This window comes from Anomaloglossus baeobatrachus, chromosome 5, assembly GCF_048569485.1.
Source record: "Anomaloglossus baeobatrachus isolate aAnoBae1 chromosome 5, aAnoBae1.hap1, whole genome shotgun sequence".
Lineage (NCBI taxonomy): Eukaryota > Metazoa > Chordata > Amphibia > Anura > Aromobatidae > Anomaloglossus > Anomaloglossus baeobatrachus.
In genome coordinates this window covers 535175777-535189269 of record NC_134357.1, presented here as the reverse complement: position 1 = coordinate 535189269, position 13493 = coordinate 535175777, and the positions used below count along the sequence as shown (strand labels likewise).

General features: G+C 47.5%; 1 protein-coding gene across 1 annotated transcript in view; it reads right to left on the bottom strand.

The window, feature by feature from the left end:
- LOC142312925 (uncharacterized) overlaps positions 1–13493 on the bottom strand; it is a 135873-nt gene that overhangs the window by 83222 nt on the left and 39158 nt on the right. Inside the window, 4 exon segments of the mRNA XM_075351913.1 lie at positions 2671–2761; positions 2959–3056; positions 3136–3259; positions 3342–3515. Coding sequence (XP_075208028.1) covers positions 2671–2761; positions 2959–3056; positions 3136–3259; positions 3342–3515 — 487 coding nt within the window.

The following is a 13493-nucleotide window of genomic DNA, read 5'->3' as shown; positions in this document are numbered from 1 at the left end:
TTCAAACTCATTGAATCCATAAACCACGTTTCTTGAATAACGTACAGTATTGTTATTAACCGACAGCGCGGATTAACCACTAATAATCCCTCTCTCTTGATGGACATGGAGTCATTTTGTTGGGATTTCTTCTCTTCTGGTTCTCTGCTGTTCTGGCACTTCAGGGTTCTTATTGGTTCTGGCAAACTATTCCAGCAAAATTTGTGCTCTGATTCTGACCAGAAAACTAGGGAAAGTATTAGTGCTCCCCATTTCAGGAGCGAGAGATTGTACAGTAATCTGAATTTCTTAGAATTGAACACATAATGGAGTTTGATTTGGAGTGATGCCAACACATCTAGTGAAGAAATCTATATTAGAGCCATCAACTGCGCACAGCTTGGAGATACATCTTGGCATTAGTATAATGTCTTTTCGTGTTGTTTATCGCAATGCTCTTTGAAGTTAGTCAGTTCATTTACCACAGAAACTGAAAACTCAGGCTAAAATAATGCTCTGCTGTTATAGTACAGAAATTAACACTTGGCCAAGGCTAAAAATTAACTTCACTTCCTCCTTTAAGAAAGGAAGATTTTTATTTTCTGGCTTCTCAGGCTCAACAATAGCAGCTCCAGTACAAGTTCTTATATAATGGACATTTGTAGAATTCTAAATAGATAAAAAGAATCTTTCAGGCTCTTGAGGGTAAAAATATCAGTCCTATATATATTAATGGTAACCTGTCATGTCCCCAAAAGCTAATAACATGCAGATATAGGGTTAATCAGCAAGTTAATAGCATTCTAAAGCTGACTGGCCAATGCACTGAAAGATCGGCTACAGGGAGGAATTGAACTTTGTGCTACCAGTAACGTGGAAGCCCCTTATATTTTTGTTAACAGTCCTAAGTGGGGACTTGTGTTTTTGTGGGTTGAGTTGAATACTAGTTGGGTACAGAACACTTTGGATCAGTCCACATTTATTCTGTGGTCTATGCTGAGCACTTACATAGGGGTTTCCATCTACATCTCCACAACACGTAATTCAGATGAGACCCCCAACGGATCCATTCACTAATGAAGCAGCAGAGTTACCCTGGACATTTGTTTGGCCTCTGTTGAGCGGTGTCCATCTTTTCAAAGTTGAATAAAACTGTTGATGACTGTACTTTTGCGCACACCTAAAAAGATCTGGATCACTGGTCAGACAGAAGTTCAAACTGACTCCCTCTGCCTCATTACAGTGAATTGTCAGTTTCTGAATTTTGACTGAATCATGTTTTTTCAGAGAATTACATGTAATCGCAGGTGTAAGCACTCAGTATTGAGCGAAGGATAAATATGAACTGAGCCTTACTGCGATCTTTTGTTTATTTTTAAGCCTTCACGTTGCAGTATTAGTGAGTGAATGGCTTTATTTTTCCGGTCAGTACAATTACAGCAATACCACGTTTAAAGGTTTTTGGCATGACTGGAGTTTGAAGGCTAGTTCTTTTATTTTTCTGCTAACACGGTCATGTGAAGCCTTGTTTTTTGTGAGATGTGTTGGAAATTTTATTACTACCATTTTGTGCCGCATAATATTTATTGGTCGCTTTCTATTCCACTTTTTGTGATGCAGAATCATGAAGAAATAGTAATTCAGGAATTTTCTTTTTTTTTACGCCGCTCATCATGTCATAAAAGTGATAAGATAGCTTCATTCTTCAGGTAAGTACAATTACGGTGATACCATATTTATATATATATATATATATGTTTTGATGCTTTTATACCATTAAAACTTTTATAGAAAAAAATAGTTTTTTCATTGCTCTATTCTGACAGCAATAGCTTTTTTTATTTTTTTTTTGCTGTTGGAGGTATGTAGTAGCCTGATTTTTGGGGGACAAGATGACATTTTCAGCGGTACCATTTTTATTTATTTAAGAAGTTTTGATTGCATTTTATTCCACTTTTTTGTCAGCTGTATGATGAGAAGACATAGCAAAAACAGTTTTCTTTTTTTCTACCGTGATCACTGAAGGGGTTAACTAGTGTGACGGTTTTATTGATCGGGTTGTTAAGGATGCGGCGATACCAAATGTGTACTTTGCTTGATTTTACAATTTCAAATTTAATTTTTTGTTTTAATAGCTTTATCTTTTTTTTTTTACTTTTTTTTATATTTTTTCCCTTTCTGGGACACTAACTTTCAGTGCCCTGATCACTGATATTCACTACAATGCTCGATCATTGTAGTGGATTATTGTAGCACTCATGGCCGGAGTAGAGGCAGTGAGTGGGAGTAGTGGACCCACTGGACCACAGGGGGGACCCGGGCTTACCCTTTAGTGGGAGGAGCTTAATTAAGCACCTACTGTGAGGCGGATGCCAGCTACCACTTCTAGGGCAGTGACCGGGACTGTGGCAGCTGACATCCAGGACAGGAGACGGATCCAGGTATCTGCACAGGTGCAGGCAGCCCCCACTATGGATTAATACTAACCTCCCTCATTTGTTACCCGATGCCGAACTTAGGAAATAGAAGGTAATAATAACTGTCAAATTTATTAAAATAGGGCCGAGTTGGACTACAGCTCAAGACAAAGCTCAGACCCACTAATGATCAAGCTACACCACAGATAAAACAGCCACAGCTGGTGACTGGGAAGAGTCTGTGACTTCTGTGCATTTACTGGTTACTACTCACCTACGTAGATATATGTAGGAATCTCCTCTTTACACCACTCATTGACCCTCACATATGTCTCTATAGTATTAATATGGGTCAGATCTTCACCCTGAAACAAATATCGTAATAGTTACAGACAGATGGAGAAGTCACATCTATGATCAGCTCCAATCCTGCCATCTCCACCGTTCTCATTACACAAGTATAATACATATAATACTGGTGGATAAAACAAGACTGAGCACAAGACCTTCACAGCCGTCTAAACATCATAAGGAGATTTCATGACACCTTCTCTGCATCTACCTGATGATCCTGAATAACACTGGGATTTTCTTGTTTACAGTCCTGTGGAAGAAAAGGATGGGGACATCTCTTTGGTGTTGTCCTATTACTGGATAGAACTGGAGGAAACATATACAGGGACGTCATTCTTTACAAACAGAGAATAATAGGCCGTGTATATTTAGTCCTGTCCATTACCTGGTGATGTGAGAGGCTGGGAAATTTCCATCATGACGTCCTTGTACAGGTCTTTGTGTTCTTCTAAATACTCCCACTCTTCCATGGAGAAATAGATGGTGACATCCTGACACCTTATAGGAACCTGACACATACAATGATACCGTCACCCCCTGATTCCTTCATAGCATTACTGTATAATGTCCCAGCATTCCCAGCAGTGTCACCTCTCCAGTCAGCAGCTCAATCATCTTGTAGGTAAGTTCTAGGATCTTCTGGTCATTGATGTCCTCATGTATCAGGGGGTGAGGTGGAGGCCCAGTGATTGGACTCAGGGGTCTTCTCCATCCCTCAGAGACAGGGTCCTGACAGCGCTCACTAGAGGTCTTCTTCACTACTGTGTAATTCTGGTTATGGAGAGACACATTAATAAATCTCACTACAGACATTTCCAGAGTCCTCACCTCTCCAGTTCTGTCCATCTGTTATTCCCATAGATAAGAATGATGTAATGTGACGTCATCACAATCTCTCACCTCTCCAGTAAGCCGGAAGAGGATCTCTAGGGTGAGGTGTAACATCCTCTCCACCATCTTGTACCTGTCCATCAATCAGGAAAATTCTCTTATATAGAAGATCTCCATTGAGAGGATCCGATATTGTAGGGACCTGAATGGGGAGAAAGAAGGGAATTTTGTTACTTACCGTAAATTCCTTTTCTTCTAGCTCTTATTGGGAGACCCAGACGATTGGGTGTATAGCACTGCCTCCGGAGGCCACACAAAGCAATTACACTAAAAAGTGTAAGGCCCCTCCCCTTCTGGCTATACACCCCCAGTGGGATCACTGGCTCACCAGTTTTAGTGCAAAAGCAAGAAGGAGGAAAGCCAATAACTGGTTTAAACAAATTCTCTCCGAGTAACAACGGAGAACTGAAAACCGTTCAACATGAACAACATGTGTACCCGCAAACAAACCAAAAATCCCGAAGGACAACAGGGCGGGTGCTGGGTCTCCCAATAAGAGCTAGAAGAAAAGGAATTTACGGTAAGTAACAAAATTCCCTTCTTCTTCAGCGCTCTATTGGGAGACCCAGACGATTGGGACGTCCAAAAGCTGTCCCTGGGTGGGTAAAGAAATACCTCATGTTAGAGCTGCAAGACAGCCCTCCCCTACGAGGAGGCAACTGCCGCCTGCAGGACTCTTCTACCTAGGCTGGCGTCCGCCGAAGCATAGGTATGCACCTGATAATGTTTGGTGAAAGTGTGCAGACTCGACCAGGTAGCTGCCTGGCACACCTGTTGAGCCGTAGCCTGGTGTCGTAATGCCCAGGATGCACCCACGGCTCTGGTAGAATGGGCCTTCAGCCCTGAAGGAACCGGAAGCCCAGCAGAACGGTAGGCTTCAAGAATTGGTTCTTTGATCCATCGAGCCAGGGTGGCCTTAGAAGCCTGCGACCCTTTGCGCTGACCAGCGACAAGGACAAAGAGTGCATCCGAACGGCGCAAGGGCGCCGTGCGGGAAATGTAGATTCTGAGTGCTCTCACCAGATCTAACAAATGTAAATCTTTCTCATACCGATGAACTGCATGAGGACAAAACGAAGGCAAAGAGATATCCTGATTAAGATGAAAAGAGGATACCACCTTCGGGAGAAACTCCTGAATGGGGCGCAGCACAACCTTGTCCTGGTGGAAGACCAGGAAGGGAGCCTTGGATGATAGTGCTGCCAGCTCAGACACTCTCCGAAGAGATGTGATCGCTACCAGAAAAGCCACTTTCTGTGATAGTCTAGAAAGTGAAACCTCCCTCAGAGGCTCGAAGGGCGGCTTCTGGAGGGCAACTAGTACCCTGTTCAGATCCCATGGATCTAACGGCCGCTTGTACGGGGGTACAATATGACAAACCCCCTGCAGGAACGTGCGCACCTTAGGAAGGCGTGCCAAACGCCTCTGAAAAAAGACGGATAGCGCCGAGACCTGACCTTTAAGGGAGCTGAGCGACAAACCTTTTTCTAACCCAGATTGCAGGAAAGAAAGAAAGGTAGGCAATGCAAATGGCCAGGGAGACACTCCCTGAGCAGAGGACCAGGATAAGAATATCCTCCACGTTCTGTGGTAGATCTTAGCGGACGTGGGCTTCCTAGCCTGTCTCATGGTGGCAACGACCCCTTGGGACAATCCTGAAGACGCTAGGATCCAGGACTCAATGGCCACACAGTCAGGTTCAGGGCCGCAGAATTCCGATGGAAAAACGGCCCTTGGGACAGTAAGTCTGGTCGGTCTGGTAGTGCCCACGGTTGGCCGACCGTGAGCTGCCACAGATCCGGATACCACGCCCTCCTCGGCCAGTCTGGGGCGACAAGTATGACGCGGCTGCAATCGGATCTGATCTTGCGTAGCACTCTGGGCAAGAGTGCCAGAGGTGGAAACACATAAGGGAGCCGGAACTGCGACCAATCTTGCACTAGGGCGTCTGCCGCCAGCGCTCTTTGATCGCGAGACCTTGCCATGAAGGTTGGAACCTTGTTGTTGTGCCGTGACGCCATTAGGTCGACGTCCGGCACCCCCCAGCGGCGACAGATTTCCTGAAACACGTCTGGGTGAAGGGACCATTCCCCTGCGTCCATGCCCTGGCGACTGAGGAAGTCTGCTTCCCAGTTTTCTACGCCGGGGATGTGAACTGCGGATATGGTGGAGGCTGTGGCTTCCACCCACATCAGAATCCGCCGGACTTCCTGGAAGGCTTGCCGACTGCGTGTCCCCCCTTGGTGGTTGATGTATGCCACCGCTGTGGAGTTGTCCGACTGAATTCGGATCTGCTTTCCCTCCAGCCACTGCTGGAAGGCTAGTAGGGCAAGATACACTGCTCTGATTTCCAGAACATTGATCTGAAGGGTGGACTCCTGCTGAGTCCACGTACCCTGAGCCCTGTGGTGGAGAAACACTGCTCCCCACCCTGACAGACTCGCGTCTGTCGTGACCACCGCCCAAGACGGTGGTAGGAAGGATCTTCCCTGTGATAATGAGGTGGGAAGAAGCCACCACTGCAGAGAGTCCTTGGCCGTCTGGGAAAGGGAGACTTTCCTGTCTAGGGATGTTGACTTCCCGTCCCATTGGCGGAGAATGTCCCATTGAAGTGGACGCAGATGAAACTGCGCAAACGGAACCGCCTCTATTGCCGCCACCATCTTCCCGAGGAAGTGCATGAGGCGTCTTAAGGAGTGCGACTGACTTTGAAGGAGAGCCTGCACCCCAGTCTGTAGAGACCGCTGCTTGTCCAGCGGAAGCTTCACTATCGCTGAGAGAGTATGAAACTCCATGCCAAGATACGTTAGTGATTGGGTCGGTGACAGATTTGACTTTGGGAAGTTGATGATCCACCCGAACGCCTGGAGAGTCTCCAGTGCAACATTCAGGCTGAGTTGGCATGCCTCTTGAGAGGGTGCCTTGACCAGTAGATCGTCCAAGTAAGGGATCACAGAGTGTCCGTGAGAGTGCAAGACTGCTACCACTGCCGCCATGATCTTGGTGAACACCCGAGGGGCTGTCGCCAGACCAAATGGCAGAGCTACGAACTGAAGATGGTCGTCTCCTATCACGAAGCGTAGAAAGCGTTGGTGCTCTGTAGCAATCGGCACGTGGAGATAAGCATCTTTGATGTCTATTGATGCTATGAAATCTCCTTGAGACATTGAGGCAATGACTGAGCGGAGGGATTCCATCCGGAACCGCCTGGCGTTCACATGCTTGTTGAGCAGTTTTAGGTCCAGAACAGGACGGAAGGAGCCGTCCTTTTTTGGAACCACAAAGAGATTGGAGTAAAATCCTCGCCCTCGTTCCTGAGGGGGGACAGGGATCACGACTCCTTCTGCTCTTAGAGAGTCCACCGCCTGCAGCAGGGCATCTGCTCGGTTGGGGTGTGGGGAGGTTCTGAAGAACCGAAGTGGAGGTCGAGAACTGAACTCGATTCTGTACCCGCGAGACAAAATGTCTGTTACCCACCGGTCCTTGACCTGTGACAGCCAAATGTCGCAAAAGCGGGAGAGCCTGCCACCGACCGAGGATGCGGAGGGAGGAGGCCGAAAGTCATGAGGTAGCCGCTTTGGAAGCGGTTCCTCCATTTGCTTTCCTGGGGCGTGAGTGAGCCCGCCAGGAATCTGAGTTCCCTTGTTCTTTCTGAGTCCTTTTGGACGAGGAGAATTGGGCCTTGCCCGAGCCTCGAAAGGACCGAAACCTCGACTGCCACTTTTTCTGTTGAGGTTTACTTGTTCTGGGCTGTGGTAAGGAAGAGTCCTTACCCTTGGACTGTTTTATGATTTCAGCCAATGGCTCACCAAACAGTCTGTCTCTGGATAATGGCAGGCTGGTTAAGCATTTTTTGGAACCAGCATCTGCTTTCCAGTCCTTTAACCACAAGGCTCTGCGCAAAACCACAGAATTGGCGGACGCCATAGCGGTACGGCTCGTAGATTCTAGGACAGCATTGATAGCATAGGTCGCAAACGCAGACATTTGCGAAGTTAGGGACGCCACCTGCGTCACTGCTGGATGTATGATAGCATCCACCTGTGCTAAACCAGCTGAAATAGCTTGGAGTGCCCACACGGCCGCGAATGCTGGAGCAAACGACGCGCCGATAGCTTCATAGACAGATTTCAACCAAAGGTCCATCTGTCTGTCGTTGGCATCTTTAAGTGAAGCGCCATCCTCTACTGCGACTATGGATCTAGCCGCAAGCTTGGAAATTGGGGGATCCACCTTTGGACACTGGGTCCAGCGTTTGGTCACCTCAGCAGGAAAAGGGTAACGGGTATCCTTAGAACGTTTAGAGAAACGCTTATCTGGATGAGCGTCGTGTTTCTGGATCGATTCTCTGAAGTCAGAGTGGTCCAAAAAAGCACTTAATTTACGCTTGGGATACAGGAAATGGAACTTCTCCTGCTGTGCCGCTGCCTCCTCTTCAGAAGGGGCTGGGGGAGAAATATCCAACAGTCTATTAATCGCCGATATAAGGTCATTAACCATGGCGTCACCATCAGGGGCATCCAGATTGAAAGGAGCCTCAGGATTAGAATCCTGATCACCGTCCTCAGTCTCATCACAGAGAGACTCTTCTCGCTGAGACCCTGAGCAGTGTGAGGACGTGGAGGGTCTTTCCCAGCGAGCTCGCTTAGGCTGCCTGGGACTGTCATCTGAGTCAGAGACTTCAGCTTGTGATGCTTGAGACCCCCTTGAAGTACGGATTAGTTCCAACTGAGGGGGACCGGAGAGCATAGACACAGCAGTGTCCATGGTCTGAGTAACTGGCCTGGACTGCAAGGTCTCCAGGATTTTTAACATAGTCACAGACATTTTGTCAGCAAAAACTGCAAAGTCTGTCCCCGTCACCGGGGCAGGGTTCACGGGCGTCTCTGCCTGGGCTACCACCACATTAGGCTCTGGCTGACGGAGTGCCACTGGGACTGAACATTGCATACAATGTGAGTCTTTGGAGCCTGCCGGTAGATCAGCCCCACATGCAGTACAAACAGTGTACACAGCCTGTGCCTTGGCACCCTTGCGTTTTGCGGATGACATGTTGCTGCCTCCTCAGAGCAGTACAGGGTGTCCAGCCAAGAAGCGACCTTACAGTGCAACTATAAATATATATGGTACTAAGAAAAAAGTACACTAATTTAACACTGAGGCACAAGTGGGGCCAGCACTAAAGTGCAGCTTACCGCCCGCTTAGGAGCGGGTGTGTGGTCGCCGAAATCCCTTTAGTCTGGGTCTCCCAGAGCCTGCTGCCTTTCCCCAGCCAGACCGCATGTGTAATGGCTGCCGGCGTCCTTGTGGAGAGGGGGGCGGGCCCTGGGCGTATACAGACGAAGAGCGGGAAGCCTGCTTCCCACTGTGCCTAGTGAGAGGGCTGGAGCATGTAAATAAAGCTCCAGCCCTCGGCGCTGCCAATTGAGCAGCGTCTCTCCCCTACCCTGATTGACAGGGTGGGGGCGGGAACGAAGCGGCGCTAGGCCGCAGAAGCCGGGGGCTAAAGTTAGAAGCGCCGCCGCCGTAAAAGCGCGGTCGGCGTAAAGTCCCCGGCGCACCACAAGTCGCAGCTGCGCCGCCGCTCCAGCAGCGGTCGGCGCAGTAGTTCCCAACATGTAACGTCACTCAGCAAAGCTGCAGTGACCTAACCCCAGCGCACAGCGCTACTGTCCCCGGCGCACTATAACGCTCAGCAAGCCTTGAGAGTGTCCGTGCCTGCCGGGGACACAGAGTACCTGAAAGTTGCAGGGCCTTGTCCCTGAACGGCACTCCCGCTCCAAATCCAGCAGGTTCTCTGGGTCTGTGGATGGAGCCCGGCCTCAGGGCTTGGAGGCCGGTAAGATCCCACTTCCACAGAGCCCTAAGGGGATGTGGAAGGAAAACAGCATGTGGGCTCCAGCCTCTGTACCAGCAATAGGTACCTCAACCTTACAAGCACCACCGCGGGTGAGAAGGGAGCATGCTGGGGGCCCCATATGGGCCCTCTTTTCTTTCATCCGATATAGCCAGCAGCTACTGCTGACTACAAACAGTGGAGCTATGCGTGGATGTCTGACCTCCTTCGCACAAAGCAGAAAACTGGTGAGCCAGTGATCCCACTGGGGGTGTATAGCCAGAAGGGGAGGGGCCTTACACTTTTTAGTGTAATTGCTTTGTGTGGCCTCCGGAGGCAGTGCTATACACCCAATCGTCTGGGTCTCCCAATAGAGCGCTGAAGAAATGAGCTGATGTAACATCATAAAGAATCCGTTGTAATAATACAATTACTGGAGATAAAAAGGGGAAACATATGAGGAGATATAACATGTAGATGTTTTATTCTTGGATCATCCACTCAATTACCACAAAAGGCTGAAATGAGCTAAGCGCAATTCCCCCCCACGACAGTTCACTCAAAAAAACAAACAAAACTTTAAAAAAGTTTTTAAGTACAAAAAAAATATCTTTCAACAAAACAAAAAGAGAACATTTTGGATTCTTGATGAAGACATAGAGCAAGATTCTTCCCTATATCTGAGGTAAGAAAGCATTTATTATTTTAGTTCAGGAAAAAATAAAAATATCCAGTCTCTTCCATTTTATCTTACAGGAAAAATCCATCTTTGTACCTTGTGATCCAGTAAATAGTAAAATATTCAATATTCGGATCCTCAGTAGTTGATGCCTTTAATGTTTGATTGAAAAGATAACAACAAACATAAAGTGATGGAGACACCGGAGGAGTCTGGAAAGTGGCTAATTGTTACCATTAGTGAGGAACGAGCACTACCATGCTCAATACGTGTAACGAGTTGGATGCTCGGATCGGCTTGACTTGTATACTGAGTGTAATGGCAGTCAATGGGAAAATAAAGCATATTTCTGAAAGATCTTAAAATGCTCGAGTTCCCCGTTGACTTCATTTTATTTGGTACACAAGTTGAGCCCATTAGAGCATCCGATCTGCTCATTACAAGTACCAAGCACGGTAATACTCTCTCATCACTTTTTACGAGTACCGAGCACCCGATCTTGGTAGTGCCATTGGTTACGAGTACCAAGCACCCGATCATGGTAGTGCTCACTCATTACTAGTTACGAGTACCGAGCACCCGAGCATGGTAGTGCCCGCTCATCACTAGTTACGAGTATTGAGCACCCGAACATGGCAGTGCTCGCTCATCATTGGTTACGAGTACCGAGCACCCGAGCATGGCAGTGCTTGCTCATCACTAGTTACCATCTTTTCAGTCAGTTAGATAATAAAGCTTGAGGACTCTCAGTTTTGATTATTTTACATTTTGTCTGAAGCAAACGAAAAGGGGGGAGGGGAGGCCTGTGTTCCCCACAGACACATCCTGAGATATTGACAGCCGGGAGCCCAACAATGGTGTCCTAGAAAAGTGACAAATAAAATAAAAAAAACAAGTTAAAATTCACTATACTGACAAAAAAAAAAGATAAAACGTTCCACAATTGTGTCCTAGAACAAAGTCATAAAAATACAACTACATGGAGAAAAAAAGATACAAAGTTTCTACTTCTGGAATAATCTTTCCCCAGAATGTCTCCATTACACTGTACAGCTCAGACAACAGATAACAGCCCCTCATACATCTATAGCTCCTGACGACCACCGGATCCACCAGACTGGGGAAACTGGTGCGGGAGGTCGGTGCCGTATCCTGGGGTCACCGGGATCTGCAGCAGGAAAGGGGCTGAGTGAGGACCAGACTGTGGGGGGGGATGGCAGTACTGTGAGAACATTATACTGTGTGTGGGGGGATGGCAGTACTGTGAGAACATTATACTGTGTGTGGGGGGATTGCGGCACTGTGAAAACATTATAGTGTGTGTGGGGGGATTTCAGTACTGTGAGAACATTATGCTGTGTGTGGGGGGATGGCGCTACTGTGAGAACATTATACTGTGTGTGTGGGAGGATGGCAGTACTGTGAGAACATTATACTGTGTGTGGGGGGGGATGGCGGTACTGTGAGAACATTACACTGTGTGTGGGGATGGCGATACTTTGGGAACATTATACTGTGTGTGGGGGGATGGCGGTACTGTGAGAACATTATAATGTGTGTGTGGGAGGATGGCAGTATTGTGGGAACATTACACTGTGTGTGGGGGGATGGCGGTACTGTAGGAACATTATACTGTGCGTGGGAGGATGGCAGTATGGAGGGAATATTATACTGTGTGTGGGGGGATGGCGATACTGTGGGAACATTATACTGTGTGTGGGGGGGATGGCGGTACTGTGAGAACATTATACTGTGTGTGTGGGAGGATGGCAGTACTGTGGGAACATTATACTGTTTGTGGGGGATGGCGGTACTGTGGGAACATTACACTGTGGGGAGATGGCGGTACTGTGGCTACATTACTTATTTCCCATAAGAACCAAGGAGACACAGTAAATTGATTTAAAAAATCTTTTTCTTTTATTTTGCTGGTGCAAATGTGAAAAAGTGCTGTACAAGGGTCCGCCAAGTAACGTTTCGGCCAATCGGCCTTCCTCAGGTCGGACAAACTGAATATTTACAATAGTGAAGACACAAAACAAAACAAAAAGACATCCATCAATATAGGTAATAAGGCATATTTAAGATACAAGATCATGTATGAAGAAGTGTATAATCAGGTACAGCGAATTAATGGGGAGACAATGGTACAGAATCCAGGGTATTGGTCACAGTACAGGGACTGAACGATGAATCAGGGAGACAAGTCTTAAAGGGAACCTGTCATCAGAAATTTGGTTTTCAACCTAAAAGTTTCCCCCTCTGCAGCTCGTGGGCTGCATTCTAGTAAGGTTTCTATACTTTTTGTGCCCCCTTTTAAACCAAAATAAATACTTTATAAAACTGTACCTTTCGATTTGAAAATCTTGTAAATCGTCCATGGGGGCGGGCCGTGTGGCGTCCGTTGCTGTATCTTACGCTGTCCCCCATGCTCCAAATCATCCCTCAGAACGCCGCCCACTGCGCCCGAGGTCCCGTGCACGCCGGGACACCTGGTGACGTGGTCGCACGCACGAGAGTATGGGCGGCGCTGTGATTGCATCGCAAGTGCGCGCCCATACTCTCGTGGGCGCGCTCTCCCCTCTGTACGTCGCTCAGATCCTCTCCGCTTCTCCTGTAGTGGCCTGCTCCATCTATTTCCTGCTGCAGGGTACGATGGGAAGGAGGTGACGTCGGGCCGGCGCAGAACGCTGGAGGCAGTGGGGAAAGGGCGGGCACGAGAGTATGGGCGGGCACTTGTGATCCAATCACAGCGCCGCCCATACTCTCATGCCTGCGACCACGTCACTAGGTGTCCCGGCGTGCACGGGACCTCAGGCGCAGTGGGCAGCGTTCTGAGGGATGATTTGGAGCATGGGGGACGGCGTAAGATACAGCAACGGATGCCACACGGCCCGCCCCCATGGACGATTTACAAGATTTTCAAACCGAAAGGTACAGTTTTATAAGGTATTTATTTTGGTTTAAAAGGGGGCGCAAAAAGTATAGAAACCTTGCTAGAATGCAGCCCACGAGCTGCAGAGGGGGAAACTTTTAGGTTGAAAGCCAAATTTCTGATGACAGGTTCCCTTTAAAGAGGAATAGTGGGTATTGCTAATATAGATACGTATAAGTCATATGAGTATCTATGTTTACAGTGCCTACAAGTAGTATTCAACCCCCTGCAGATTTAGCAGGTTTGATAAGATACAAATAAGTTAGAGCCTGCAAATTTCAAACAAGAGCAGGATTTATTAACAGATGCATAAATCTTACAAACCAACAAGTTATGTTGCTCAGTTAAATTTTAATACATTTTCAACATAAAAGTGTGGGTCAATTATTATTCAACCCCTAG